The sequence below is a fragment of the Alligator sinensis genome, unplaced genomic scaffold, assembly GCF_000455745.1.
Source record: "Alligator sinensis unplaced genomic scaffold, ASM45574v1 scaffold1031_1, whole genome shotgun sequence".
NCBI classification, from domain to species: domain Eukaryota; kingdom Metazoa; phylum Chordata; order Crocodylia; family Alligatoridae; genus Alligator; species Alligator sinensis.
Window position 1 is genome coordinate 1,280,017 of NW_005842167.1, and position 16,024 is coordinate 1,296,040.

The 16,024-nt window shown below is 41.6% G+C and overlaps 1 protein-coding gene across 2 annotated transcripts in view; it reads left to right on the top strand.

Annotated features, from left to right (window-relative positions):
• Positions 1-16,024, top strand: part of COG6 (component of oligomeric golgi complex 6) — a 106,693-nt gene that overhangs the window by 11,801 nt on the left and 78,868 nt on the right. For both annotated transcript variants that reach the window (XM_006025780.3, XM_025206637.1), the window contains exon 4: positions 7,080-7,138. In XM_006025780.3, coding sequence (XP_006025842.1) covers positions 7,080-7,138 — 59 coding nt within the window. The remainder of the gene's footprint in view (positions 1-7,079; positions 7,139-16,024) is intronic.

A 16,024-nucleotide genomic window follows, 5' to 3' on the forward strand; every position in this document is an offset into this window, starting at 1 on the left:
AATATGAAACGATTCATTTAGCATACTTCACTAATTTCTTATCCTAGCTAAATCGAAGTCTAATAGCACATTACCATAATTGGCTATGTGAAAACCAGCTAGGGATAGTAAAAATGAGATTCAACTTTTTTAATTCAAATATTGTTGCTCATAAAACATGTTACAACATGCCTGTAGCCAGAAGTGACTCTACTGATTTAGCTGTTGCCAAATTCTCACGTGGAATTAAGGTTGTTCTGTGAAGTCTTGTCTTCCCACAATTTTGAGTTCAGTGATTACCTTAAGTCTGCATTTCCAGCCTTTCAGAGATGCAAGTATTTCAAACCTCTAAAGCAGTTCCAGGGCATGACTGTTGCTTACAAGTTACAGTTAACAAAATAACCTGGTAATATTTATTCATAATGGTGATGAGCCCATCCTAATTCTGTTAAAGTACTGAGTAGCAGAAGAAAAAGTGCTTAAATCTGCAGCAGTTTAATTGTTGATACTTGATGGAAATGTGCCCATATTTCCATACTTACTTCAGAGGGCAGGTAGTTTTTCTAATTTCTTAAAACTGAATGGTATTCACTTCTGCCTGCTTCCACAAAACTAACATTTATTTTATAGAATTTTCTCACTTTATAACTTATAATCCATTTCTGAGTAACAACCCTTCCTGTTCTTTTCATTGCCAGAAAATGTCTAAAGCATAACTTTAAAATGTACCAAGTTTACAAGCTAGAGACCTGCATATCTGATAAGAATAAGGGAAAGGGGGAAGTCAGGCATCATGGAGGTCCATGGACAACAGATTAGGTGCCCTATTTGTTACTTATTACTGAAGTGCAAAAAGTTAAGTGAGATGAACATGACTGTCAGTGCTGCCCACAGCATTCTAAATAGGAGTCATGAAAATCTAATTGGTGGCCAGAGTTTGCTGTGAAAACTTGCCCCGCTTCAAGTAGTTCTACTTCTGTAAGCCAAAATTTTAGTCAAGGAAAAAGTGATTTGTGTTGCTTTGTTGGCTACAAAGCACCAACTCATGGGATCATAATGAATTCTAACTTATTGTATGGGATGTGAAATTACCAATAAATCATAAATGCAAACTTTGAGTTATATGGGTTACTGGCCATCTTAACATATACACAGTCATTCAAACCCATGTCACTCAAACTCATGTAGTAAAGTGGATAGTAGCTGCTGTAGTGATTGTGAGAGCACTGGTGTTGGTATATCTACCTATCCAAGGCCCTGGAGTCTGCTGTTGATGGTCAGCTTCCTTCAAGGCAATGTCTTCTCCAAAAGAGGGTTGCCTGCTTGTCCTTCTGTCTCAGTAGGTCAGGTGCTGGATGAGAGGATGCCACTGAGGGTCATGCTTCACTCACTGCCTTTTAGCCCTTTCTGGCAGCCTTGTGTGATTTCCCCCAACATCATTTTGGCTACCCAGTCTGGAGGTCACTGTCCCCCTAACAGCTGTTAGTCACAGGGGTCTTGCCTGCTGGTAGTGCAGTTTTGGGAGTCAGTTTGTGATTTTGATTAATTAACAATGGTATTGTTAAGGGTTGCAGGAGTAGTCAATAGGCTGGGTGCTCAGTCCCAGGAATCAGTTCCTTGGCGTGATTAGCCTAAAATGGCTTGTACAGTAGAGTTTTGTAATGGTAAGTTCCTCTGGCTAGGCTATTGTCATTTAATTAGCTACTGATCATCATGCACTTGCATTCACTCAAGCGAGCAAACCAATATAGCAGATTTTGTCACTTTACAATTACAATTTCAGTGCAGGTTTAATAGTGGTCCAGGGTGTAACTTCATTCTACAGGGAGTACATTCCTTAAGGGTTTAAAAGTATAAAATCTAAAATACAAAATGCCATGGTAAAGATGAGACAGATGCAATATAAAAATGCAATGCAAGTTAGTGAGGATCAAAGGCTACTGGCAACAGTAAGTGAGTTAGGTTAGCACCAGGATATACTTACAGTCTTTGAAGTGGATATTTTAGTTCTTTTGTTTTCTTCAGTGACACTGAGCTTAATTTATATTTAGATATAGTTTCTAGGTTTCTCCTACAGAAAGCCACTTCAGCTTTCTGACTTGCTCTGAGCCTTGCCACACCCATGCAATGAGTATGTTAGGTCTCTGCCAAGACTCAGAAGGAAAAAGAAATGCGCAAAATGGGGAGTGCTGGCAAGAAGGGCCTTCTTGTTACAGCTACAGTTTACCTTATCTTAAAATATAATTTTGTAAAGGACATAAACAAATGTATACTTGAAAGGGCATCAGAAGGGGAGGGGGAGCTGTTACTTAGTGTGTAACAGCTTCTTTACGTTCTTAAGTGTTGCCTTAAATTATAGGGATACAAGTAAGCTAAATCTCCCTGAATACAATCCTGGATGAAGCGAGGTTAAAGTTAGTGGTTTTACTACATGTGTTTTGCTATAGGTATATGCATACTGAGGGTATAAACAGACTTTGCAAAATTAAATGCATCATCTGCAGGGATCTTGGTTTTCTCTGATTTTAAAAAAATCCCCAATTTTCAGTTAAAAAGAAGTAACCCCAATTCCATATTTTCCATGATTAAAATGAAACACTACTATATATATATATATATATATATATATATATATTAGTGCTGTTTCCTGCCCCATTCTGGGATCCCACCTTCCTTGTAGAGGTGTGCCCAGGGATTTCCTGGGTGCCATGCCATTCTGGGATCCCACCCCAGTTATCTACACCATGCCAAGGAATCTTGGGAGTTGTGGGGAAGCAAGCAGGGAAATCTGGGAAGGTGCTGCTGGGACTTCAGAGACTTGATTTTGCACTCCCTGGGAATTCCCTCTTGTGCCATAGTATCAGCCTGGGGTGTGCAGGATCGGGCCCTGGATGTGCCTGCCTGAAGCCGTAGAAGAGCAGGGATAACCAACCCCCATGCTTCTGCCATAAACCATACAGGTGGTTGTCTCAAAAAAGTTGCATAAATCGATGCCACCTGCGTTGCAGTGACAAGTTTTGGGTGTTTGTGGCACAACAATGGCTAGGCACGTGTGTTTGCTTGGCCTTTGTGCCACTATACAAATTTTTATGGCAGCACAAAGGCAGCGTCTGTTTCCAGCCTGAGCATTACAGTATAACAGCTGCCATTTAATCTGGAACAGCAGTGACCCTATCTCTCGAACTGTACCCAATTTGTAGGAACCTACGAAAATTGCAGCAGAAGTACATTGCATGGTGGCTCCTTTAATCGTGCAATTTCCCCTATGTGCCCCCACTTCTGAATGGAGGAGGGGCCCTGCTGCTCACTGCTTATTGCCGCTGATTGGCCAAGTGGCCCCAGTGGCCTTTTTGTTTGTTGCTGACTGGCTGGGAGGCAAAAACTGCAGCATATTTAAAACTCTGATTTTCGCCTCCCTGCTGCTCAGAAGCAAATGGTGAGGCCCTTCTGCCAGCCAGCAGCTGAGGGGGTGAGCCCAGAAAACTGCAAGATGATAGGAGCTGCTGCTCAGCATACTTCTATCGCTATTTCAATACCAAATGGTCATTTGTGACAAAGTTGATACCACTCTTGGCAGTTAATCTTAAGGAAATGAGTGAAGTGACTGGATTTTTCAAACTGTCTTTGAACACTGAATAACATGAGTACAGAAAAAAGCAGAATAAATTAGATTTATCCACGTCTGCACAAGCTCCTTTCTGAGCAATGGAGTTTTGAGTTAAACATCTTGCACTTTCTGCCTTCCCTCCCATCATCCTGTGTACCTAACCTAAAGGGCAAAGATTAAAGGTGTACCAATACATCGGTCCCATATTGGATCGGTACTGATATAAGGAAGATTGGCAGTATTGGCAATCGGCTTTTTTTGTTGGCTGGTGTGGACAATAATGTCGCCGATAAATGCCCCGTGCATGCCTGCAGCAGTAGCACAGCATGCAGGCAGCCAGGAATGCAGTCCGGCAGCATGGAGAGCAGCTGGGTTTGGCTGGTATATCTGTTGTGAGGAAAGGGGCGTGGGGAAGGCAGATTGAGGCCCCCACAGTGAGGGAGGGATGGGGCAGACGCTGCACAGCCAGGGTGGAGTGCAGGACGGAGCCACGAGTGGTTTGTCTGGGGGTGGCAGCTCCTACTGCTGCATGCGCCCCGGGAGGGCATGGGGGGCATGTCCCCCCGTAGCCTGCCTCCCAGTGGTGCCACCGCCTGTCCCGAGCACAGCCCAGTGCAGCCCCCTGAGAACCAAGTGCTGACCCAGCCTGCAATGGTAGCCCTCCCTTGCCCCATGTGCAGATCCAGGGGCACACGCCTCCTCCATGCCCTTCCAGGATGTGCTTCGTGGCGGGAACAGCCAGCCCCTCCCTGTGCCCCCTGGACGAGCCACTTGCAGCTCTGTCCCACATCATGCCTCGGCTGTGCAGCACCTGCCCCAGCCCCACTCCCTCCCTCGCTGTGGGGACCTTAATCTGTCCCCCTTTCCCCACGCTCCTTCCCTTCCCCCTTGCCCCTTGCCCCTTCCCCCACAACAGACTTACCAGCTGGATGCTGCTCTCCAAGCTGCCTGGCTGCATATCTGTAATCAGATAGGTATCAGCCAATATGGCTCGTTAAAAATTGGCCATCGGTATTGGCCCAAAATATCTCTATTGGCGCACGCATATCAAAGATAGATGGTGAAGTACTCTGATTGCACTAGTTGAAGAGCTGTAAAATAATCTCACCCATGCTATGTGCTTAGTGGTTGTCTTAAATTTTTCCAAACTAAAAACAAATTTGTGCTGTTGAATGGAAGACCTCTTGGCCATTGCAATAACAGAACACTTTTCCTCAGGAGGACAGTATTTCAGAGATGTCTGATGTTAGACTTCATCCATTTTAGTGTATATTCAGACTTGTTTCGCAGTTGCTTTCAGATGTCCCCAAATTTTTTGAAGAATAAGTTTATATCAGCACTCAATATGACAAGATGTTAATAGATCCACAATTTTTAGAGGATGTTTTTTAGCTATGATGAGTAACATTTGTATGTGTTCATGCTTCAAAATAATGGCAAATACAGAGATGGTTGATTAGGTATGTTCGTTCCATCTCTCAACTCCTCTTTCTCTAATCATATCAAGTATTCAAGCCTGAGTCTACTTAACGCATGACTCCCCCTCATGGCCAATGCAATACCAGTGCATTAATAACTGTGCTGACATCTTTTGATTTATTCCTAAATCTCTCTTTGTAGGCATTCTAAGGTCTTGAAAATGAATGGCTTGAATGAATGTTTACATTTTATGAAAGGTCTAAGGAGTCTCAAGCTTGGCTGGCTTACTTGCATATTTGCTAGTACATTCATTTGACCATAATGTTCAATATGCCAACTTGAGTTCGTTACAGGGTTATTCAAGAGAATCTGTCTTCAGATTTCTCCCCCTCCCCACACTGATTCACTTAGAATACTTTTACTTTTACTTTTCCATAGCTGGCTATTTCAGGAATTTTTTTTTTCCTGATACTCAACCAATTTTTCCCCTTTTAATTTCTCTTGTTACTGAAACAGGGTCTACACTTTCTACAAGAAACATGGATGTATTGTCAATAATTGATTAGTATTAGGCAGAAAATAGGACAGGGTGGCATTTGATTGATTAGCATTAATTACGAACTTGCTGGGATACATATTCTCATCCTATTCTATTTGGACATTTAGTGGAGCTATAGTTCTAATGGATCTGACCATCCACTGGGTGGGTGAGTTGCCCTAACAGCCAGGCAGGAACAAGCCTGAACCTGTGCTTACCTGTCTATCTCCTCGCATCTCCTGGCCCCTTTCAAACGATCTGGTGGCACCCTGGTTGAGAATCATTTTCCGAACAGATCTTTTATACTTTAACCATCCAGCTTCCAGAGTCTGAGTTGGGTTGTTGAAGGTATTATACTTGAGCTTTACAGTTCTGCAGCTAGCCCAGATGACAGGATTAAATAGAGATGGCAAGTGTTGGGATCTGTCCGTGCTGTGGGTTACTTTAATGCTGTATTTATCTGAATCCAAGACCACTCTGAATTTAAGAAGACCCTCCAATAATTGGATTCTATACATGAAAAAAATGTATAAATTTATTGTAGTTATCCATATCTAGAATTACTGGAGAGTCATTTTAAATTCGTGTCATTCCCCCAACCGCCTGCCCGCCCCTTGCAGCAAGGAAAAAAGTGGCAGAAGGCAGGCATTGGGGGTGGGGAAGAAGGAACATGCAGGGGGAGTCAAGTGGCCTGAACCCTACCCCTTGCCCCCCCATACGGGCCCTCTGCTTTGCCTGTAACCCCCTACTACTTGCTTCCCTCTCCAACATGTGCCCTGCCCTGTCCCCATATGCCCCCACACTGCCACTTATCCTCCAGCTCCAGTCTGGGCTACAGGGCAGCATGCAGTGGCCCCAACCCAAGGCCGGGACAGTGCTGCCAGCACTATGCTGCTGTGGATTTGGGTTGGGGCCGGAGAAACCATGTGCTCTGTGGCCTGGGCTTGAGTGGGGCTGGAGCCCAGCCAGAGCCTGAGGATAAGTGGCAGGGAAGTGGGGACATGGTCAGAGGTGATGGGTGAAGAGGGTGGTGGTTGAGACAGAGTTGGGGTGGATGGGCTGCAGCTCTGATTCTGACCCCAGGCCAGAGCTGGAGCTGCAGCTGCCACTTACTCCCCTGCCATCCTGTGCTCAAATCCAACACAAAGGAGCTTTTTCCCTCATGTTAAATGTAAGCATGGTACATTTAATTCCTTTTGTGTTCAAATGAGCTTGCCCAACTCCTCATTTGTTGCAGCAATTTATTTGCAATTAAAGGACAGAGTAAAATTATCTAAGCTAATTGCATTGCACCTTGAAATGCTTTTGTGCCCAAGGTCAAGAATTTTATATTCAGTTCTTATTATGCCTTCTAATGCAGCAATATTAAAAACTAGGAAAGGACTGATTAGTGGTCATTTTAACATGGCTGACTTATTTTAAAGGGTACTTCACTTAAATCGCTGTAATCTGAGTTCCCTAAAAATATTTTTAAAAGCAAAAAATGGAATTAGTTTAGCAGTGTATATACTTACATTGATTCCAATTATATTCTAGGCAGCAAAGGAACAGACCCAGGATTTGATAGTGAAGACGACAAAGCTTCAAGCTGAGAAGTATGTGCATCATCATATTTATTTTTTTGCTTCACATAATAGTAGTTGAAACCATGACAGAATCAGACCTTTAAGTATTATTATTTCATACTTTTGCAAGTGAAACTCAGTATGAAGAAAGGTATTAGCCCTTTGGATGATAAAACTTGTGAACACATGTTGCCATTTCTCGTCCTCAGAAGTCTGTTTTTTCTGGAGGGGGTGGAAAATAGCAGTTTGGAGTGGCACGGTGTGGTGAATATTAATGTTCTTTATCTGATGCCAGACCAGAATGTGATACTTTTGTATTATAACACACAGTGTTGTACAATACAACAGTTCAGTAGAGAAAAGCTCCTAAACACCTGTTGAAAATTCAGCTATTTATTGTGCTGATTTGTTTAGAAATACTGACTGCTTGGTACTATACCTGACATTGACCATTATATGTTTTTCTCGAGGCCATGGCCACCTTCAAGTTCCATATTGACTTTTTTTGTTCCATCATGGCTTCTTAATACTAATGACGCAGGGATCCTGGTTTTCTCTGATTTTAAAAAAATCCCCAGTTTTCTTATTTAAAAAAAGTAACCCCAAATCCATATTTCTCCATGATTAAAGTGAAGCACCACTACACGTATATAGTGGTGTTTCATTTTAATCACGGAAAAATGTGTATTTGGGGTTACTTTTCTTTAATCTGAAAACTGGGGATCTTTTAAATCAGAGAAGATGCAGGATCTCTGCTAATGACTGACTATTGTTCTGTTAACAGTTGTGCCCATGAAGCTAAAATTCTTGCATAATTTTGATTCAGAACAGTATGATTTGGCTCTCTTGTTCCACTTTTGTGTAATGAGAACTTTCCTGTCTTGCTTAGAGATACTTGATTGTCTCATAAAGTAAAGAGAATTCACAAGTTCAAGAAGGATTGTGTCCATTGAGCAAGATGTCAAGTTTTATAAATGTGAAGATAAATGTAATATTAGAAAAAAAATTATAACTTGCCATGTCTGAGATTTTGTGACTAGCATTTAATGTGGAGGAAAGGAAGACCAAGGAGTTAAAGCAGAGGCTTAGGGTCAGGAAGCCTAGATCAGGTTTTTAAAAGTGCCTTCAAGTTTCATAAGCTTCAGAGAAGATGCTGTTCACAGGCCAGGCTGTAGGATTTGTTTCCTTTCACTAAATGGGTGAGAGGGAGAGCATCTGTTCCTACTTAACTTCAGACAAGTATTTGTGTAGTCAGGTTTTTGTTTTTATTTTTTTAATACTAGCCATATTGGATGCATGTATTATGTTTTTCCTGCAGACTTTACACACATTAGCACATGTTGGCACAAACTGCCAAATTGCATGCCTGTTTTGCCATATTTAAAATTAGCTGTGAAATGCAGTCCATATTTTATAAGCTTGAACATGAGCAATTTCTCCTTAAAGTTCCCCATGCACCTGGTGCGAGTTAAAAGAAAGATTTATATTCTGCTCTTTTTACTTTCTTTACTTCTGGGAATGGAATAATGACCTATGCAATATCTATGTGGTCTTCGTGTATTTTTTAATAAGGATGTATATTTACAACTTTAGCCTTTATTGTCAGGTTAAGAAGAATGAAGCTATTTACTTTTTCTGCATGTTCTTCTTTTGAAAAATTAATGTAGATCTCTGGAGATTATTAACGTATTACAGGAACAAATTATTTATAATGGGAAGTATGACTACAATAGAGTTCATCTTTTTCAAACAAGTCAGCGAGGTACCCTGAGATTTTGTGTGGAGTTTCAGTTTATATTCTATTCACTGTTCCACATTTGACTTTAAATCTGTTTAATGTAAAGTAGTTGACTTTGCCAAAACCTTCTACTTAATATTACCCATTGAATAAGTTATTGAGCAAAAAAGTTGGTGACTTTGAGAATTCATTACTTTCATAGATATATGTGAAGTGATTATAACTGAGCTGTGGTTATATCTTTCACTTAATCTTAGAAATGCAGAGCCATAAGGGACCATTTAGTCCAAGCCCTTGCACTGAGGCAGGATTCAGCGTAATGAGGCCAATCCCAACAAAATTTGTATAATCTATTCTTAAAAACTTCTGATGAAGAAGATTCCACAACCTCCCTTTGTATCCTTTTGTAAAGCTTTACTCCTGGTATACTTAAAAAGCTTTTCCCAATACCTATCCTAAATTTTCTTTGCCAAAAATTAAGCTGATTTCTTCCACAAATGAACAAGGAGCACTGTTGATCACCATTTTCTTGACAGGAATCGCTTAAGCATTGGAAGACTGCTGTCATGTCTCTTTCCTGACTTTTCTTTTTAAAACTAGACAAACTCGACTCCTCCAGTATTTTCTCATAGATCATATTTTCAAAACCTCACATAGTTTGTTTTACTCTTCTCTGGACTCTGTACATCTTCAAGTGCAGTTCCTAAAACTAGGCACGTTAATCCTGCTGCAGCTTGACCAGTACAGAGTGGAGAGGAATAATTACCCTCCTCCCATTGCTTACATTTTATTTGCCTCTTAATACAACCTAGAATGAAATATGCATTTCTGGGAGCAACACCACGTTATGTTGATTCATATTTAGTTTGTATTCCCTTATACTTTCCAGTTTTTTTCGGCTATATTGCTGCCTAAGGAAGCTATTCCTTTTTCTTTTTTTAAATGCGCTTTATTTCTTCACCTGTATTGAATTTCATTTTATTAATTTTTGGATTCTTTCTACAATTCACCCAGATCATTTGGAATACTAATCTTGTCCTTCATAATACTGATCCTGTCCTTCATAGTATTTCAACCCTCTTCCAGCTTGATACCGTTGGGTAATCTAGTGTACTCTACTCCATCATACAAACTGTTAATGAAAATTAAACATGACCAGCCCAGGTGTAACAGGGGCCCCTAACCCCTGTTACTTGGTGGAGCAGCACCAGAATAAAGGGGCTGAGGAGAGAGGCAGGCTCTAAACTGCAAAGCTCCAGGTTGCTATTGAGGGAATAAGAGCCCCTGTTGTTTGGTAGAGAGAGAATCAGCAATGCTAAATGGCTGCAGGAAAGTGCAGAGGACAGCTTGCAGGGAGACAGTCTGCAGAACAGTAACCCCGCAGTGAGAGCTAACCTGCTTAATGCAGTGAGGACCAACCTTTTTATCAGGAGTGCCACAAATTAGCCACACCCTCCCAGAGTGCCACTCCAATTCCCTTCTTTTGCCCAGTTGGCTCCCCTGCTTTTTGCTTCCTGCCTAATCTGCTGCTGTTTTCTGCTGCCTGTCCTTTCCCCACTCTGCTGCATTCCACATATAGAGGCTGCCTGTGCCACTTGGGGCACGAGCGCCACAGGTTAGCCACCCCTGGCTTGATGCATAGCCCCTGTGCCCAGTCCGAGAAGGAACTTAGGTGACGGGAAGAAGGAAGAGTCAGAGGCATATATAAACCTAGCCCCTAATCTAAAGAATCACTCTGGCCTGGATTTTGCAGGGTAAGGAGCTCTGTGAAGCATCTCACAGTCATAAGCTGTTTCTGTCTGTTATGGAGTCTGTGAGGCATATGTGCTGAAAAAAGTGCCAAAATGGGAGAGGCTGGCATCATTTTTGAAAAGGGTACCAATAGGGGCTGAATTGGATCATGGGCAAAGGAAAAGATGAGGTGGTAGATAGTCTTGAAGGCAAGACCTAAATGTTTAATCAATCCCAAAGTGTTGAAGAGGAAGAGGTAGTTAGTCATGTTGGTCTACAGTCAGTCAGAAGGTAGGGTAGATGTGCATCTTTATAGACCAAATAAGTTTTGGTGTACGTGTAGCACAAGCCATCACAAACCCAAGTTCATTTAATCAGACACTGAAAGGAGGTGCTGAAAGCAGAGGTATAAGGAGAGAGAAATTAGAATACAAAAGACAAGGGGAGGGAAGAGGGGCAGTCCCAGGAGAGAAAAGCAAATGAGCAGCAAACCCATAGGAATGTAGGGGGTCACAAAAGCTAATCCAGGTAATGAGCTAAGAAGTCATAGTCCCTGTTTAAATCATACTTAACACAGTTCAGTTTGTGGATGATTTCTTATTCCGCAGTTGCTCATTCAAAAAAGAACAGAAGTCAGTGAAATGAGTATGAAGGGGACCAAAGTTCCAAGTGCACTAAATCTACCTTCTCTTAATGTACACACAAAATGTATGTTCAGTTTCTGTGGACTGTTTCACTTGTGCAGAAAAGTAATTGAAATACACAAAGCTCTTGGGTCAGAGGTGATATATTTTATTAGACCAACTAAATAGTAGCAAAAAAAATCCTTTTTTTGCAAGCTTTCGGGCACATACATCGTTTGTTGTAAATGCACTTCCAGCCTCTAACTTCCCTGTGCAAACTGGAGTTTATTTCCTACCTAGGAGGACTATTACAATCTTCGAATTCTCCTCAGCCTGATGAAAGGTCTATGTGCCCGAAAGCTTGCAAAGAAAGGAATTTTTTTGCTACTATTTAGTTGGTCTAATAAAAGACTCTGACCCAAGAGCTTTATGTATTTATTTTTCTCAGATCAACATAGCTACAGAATTGATGCACACAGATAAAATGCATCTGGGCTAAACTGCTGTGTCTAAACTATGCATGTGTATAAATGCTCATATATGTGCAAATGATTTTGCTCAACATCTGTACAGGAAGTTGTGCCCATATCACTGGAGGCCTTGTTTTGATCATTTGTCTCCACAAGTTGTTTAGTATGTTAGTCATGTGAGCACTTCTGTAACTGAAAATTCAACAGGTATACCTATCTTATGGTATCTCAGCGGATGATGTTCTTAATACTGGGCAGTTCGATATGTGCTTGTTGTAAAGCTTTTTTTCATCCCTTAAAACCAAAATATACTTGTACAATTAGGTATGTGCTAACTTAGGTAAAAACATTCATTATTAATGAAAGATTTTCCCTTAAATCCGTATGTAGTTGATATTATTAATATTAATAAGAATTATGCACATCAGGAGAAAAATGAATTTATTAAACCACGTTTTTCTGTTTAATTTAAATGAAATTCTGATGCAATAGTAGAGATTGCTTGAGAACCAAAAACAAGCAAATACAGTTAACTGGAATTGATTTCACACAGTGGGGATCAAACTCAATGAAGGCATTCTGTGTGCTGCCAAAGAGAATGAAAGTCATGAGGCAGTTGGGCAAGAAGCTAGAGAGAAGGGAAAAGAACCAGCTGGAAAAAAGGGAAAAGATCCCATAACTGGGATTCAGCTGCAGTGTCAGCATCCTCTCGGACTGAGGATCTCTTTCCATGGAGAGGGTTCCCAGTGTCCAAATAGAAGGTTTTAGTAATGATGGGTTTAGTCACTGGGAACATGGATAGTTTTGTTTGTGATATTTGGGAAGATTGGCACCAATGATACAGGAATGTGTAGGAGAGAGTCTCTGGAAGCTAAAGTTTACAGGATTCTTCTGCATTTCTTCAGTCAGCTTTTATTTTTACCGCTCTGAATAATTTGGTGTCCTCTCTAATTTGTCCACCTCCGTATTCACCTGTCTACCATCCAGATAATATATGTATATGTTAAACAGCACAGGCCCCCATACAGGGGCCCCACTGTTTATCTCCCTACATTATAAGAGCTAGCCGCTTAAACCCATTCTTGACTTCCTGTCCTTTAGCTAGATCCTGGTCCACAAGTAGACCTGACCTCTAATGGTCAAAAGCTGTTTGAAAACTTAGATGCACTATATCAAGAAGAATTGCCATGATCCACATGCCTGTGATACTCTCAAAGAGCTCTAGCAGATTATTCAGGCATGACCTTCTTTTACAAAAGCTGTAATGATCCTTCCCCAGAAAGTCCTGTTCATTCGTGTGACAGAAAATGCTATTTTTAACTAAAGCTTCTACTGAGTTTCTCCAGAACAGAAATCTGGCTCAGCTGCTGTGGTTTTAAGAAAATGTAAACATGCAGATAATTTTATTCTGTTTGCTGAATTAAAGAGAAACATGTTCTGAATTTTCTGCCAGAAAGTGGTGTTAGATCATAAAGTACAAGATGGCAGTATAATGTATTATAGATTTCATAGACTTCATAGATTTCATAGACATTAGGGCTGGAAGGGACCTCGGAAGATCATCGAGTCCAGCCCCCTGCCCAAAGGGCAGGAAGTCAGCAGGGGTCACAGGATCCCAGCAAGATAAACATCCAAATGTCTCTTGAAGGCGTTCATGGTGGGCACTTGAACTACCTCCGGAAGCAGTCTATTCCAGACCTTGGGGGCTCAGACAGTAAAGAAGTTCTTCCTTATGTCCAGCCTGAAACGGTCACGGAGGAGTTTGTGACCGTTAGATCTTGTCATCCTTTGGGGCGCTCTGGTGAACAAACGTTCCCCCAGATCCTGGTGAGCACCCCTGATAAACTTATAGGTGGCCACCAAATCATCCCTGAGCCTGCAGTTTTCCAGGCTGAGGAGTCCCATAGCTCTGTCTTATAGTAAGGTCTGTTTTCCTGACCTCTGATCATGCATGTGGCTCTCCTCTGGACTCTCAAACTTCTCCACATCCTTTTTGAATTGTGGAGCACAAAATTGGACGCAGTACTCCAGCTGCGGCGTCACCAGGGCTGAGTACAACAGGAGAATGATGTCCTGGGATCTGCTCGAGAAGCATCTATGGATGCAAGCCAGCGTTTTGCTTGCTTTACTGGCTGCAGCATCACACTGAAGGCTCATGTTCATCTTGTGGTCAATCATGACCCCCAAGTCCCTTTCATCCAAAGTGCTAGCCAGTGTAGCACTGCCGAGCCTATAAGCATGCTGCGGGTTTTTCCTCCCAGGGTGGAAAACCTTGCATTTGTCTTAAATGCCATCAGGTTCTCGTCTGTATCTAGAATACTTATGAAGATTACCTTTTTTTTCAAACTTTGACTTTATTTTGTATCAAATACAGGAATGCTCATTTTAGACAGATGAAATGAAAAGTTTATAACCTCACTCTGAGACCAAACAGTTAAAAGGAAGTTGTTATAATTTATTGGCCAAATTATTGAGCAAATAGCAATTTATAGATATTTTTGAGAGTTATGAGACCAAAATACACACCGAAATGTGTGGCAAGATTTTTAAGTGGATTAGCACTGATTCTGGATAAAGTTTTGATTTTCATAACCCTCTTAAGAACATTTTCAATGAATGACAGGTGGAAATTTGGTATGGCATGAGCATACGCACTTCACGCTTGATCAGCTCTCGTTAAAAGCAAGTTGTGCTATTAGGTGGCATAATTAGTATTGAGTTCCAAGCTGACTAGCAATTAGGAGGGAAAACAGAAGGTTCACTGAAAAAAATCAATAGTCTAAAACCACAGAGCAGAGAATGCTTTATAGCTCAGTTTGCACAAATGCAAACTAAAGTTTGTCTGAAGCATTGAAATAATGCTGAAGATGTTTCTTCTGTTTGTGAGGTCATTAAAAGTTGAACCTCTGACATACCGATTTCTCTGCTTTTGTTTCTTTAAAAGAAAACCAAAGGCCTTAACATTTTTTAGGGGTGGCTGTTTGCAAGGTTTCCCAGGAACCACACCATCTCAAGAGTGCTTGGGGTCTTCCAAAGGGGGCAAGAAAACTAGAGCATAAGATGAGCTTTTGAGTATACCAGTACTGTTGCTTGTGCTTTCATCTTGGCAGATTTTTCTTCTTGGGTTTTTTGAGGTTGCTGCATGGTCCGACTATCTTGGTGACCCTGTATTGGGACCCAGCAGAGTTGTGGGATTCTTACGCTGTAATGCAAGGGTGTCAAACTGGTACCAGGCCCTGGGCTAGATCTGGACTGCTGGGACTCCTCCACATCAGATCTGTAGGGCCAGTGGCACTGTGGCGGGTCTGAATTGGATGGGCAGTGATGCAGCTTGGGCAGGAACTGGGCAAGAAAGGGCTGTATTGTTTGCCCACCTGCTGCCAATGGCCATGTCCATAGGAGTCAAAGGACCCTGAATTCTGCAGCAGGCCCCCAACTTCCAATAGCCCACTGGGCCACAGGGAGGCCAAATCGAGCCTGCAGGCCATATGGTTGATACCGCCGCTCTAATGTCTTTGCTGCTTAGCCATGTCGATTGTTACCCTGGCCCTTAAGTACAACTGCCTCATGTGTCTAACGTTTTCAGCATAGCCATACCACTTTATTGATGATAACTTACCTTTTGAATAGTGCTTGGAAGAATTCACAAAGCCCCTGCAGAAAGCTGCCCTCTTAATTACAATGAAATATGCCTGAAACAGAAACTAGCTCCTTTACTTCAGAGACTTCTGATTCTGTAGGTTTGGCCATAGAAGCAAGAACAATGAAAATATAGCCCATGATTGTTGGAAATTCTTTTGCCAATTTTCAGAACAGTGAAGATTCTAAAGCAGATTTACATCTGAGAAGCAGAGTATAGGAGTTAGATTATTTCTTTCCTGATGACTGAGAGAGTTAATTTGTTTCAAGCTAGCTTGGTTATCTACATCAGGGCATGGCCTATAACCTAGACAAGTGATTCTTAACCAGGATGCCGCAGCACCTTGTGGTGCCTTGAGTCCTTCCCAGAGTGCCACAGAATGTCATGCAATGTGCACTTACGTATGCAAACATGATTATTCACGAGATATAAACTCAGAGATTTCAAGTAGGAATCCATAATATTAAAAACATTCTAACCTGTTGTGGTCTTTCTGAGTCCTTTTCAGCAAAAGAATTGCTCTGTTTTTCTGTAGACATAAAGCAAGTGAAAACTGAGAGGTGACATTTTCCAATGGGAGCCTCTAGTCTAAAAAATTTGAGAACTGCTAACTTAGATTCATTCTTAGATTCATGTGATGCTATTGCCAAGGTCCAGGTCAGGGGTCAGCAACATATTTGGCCAGAGTGCTCAAAACACCCCAACCTCAACTTT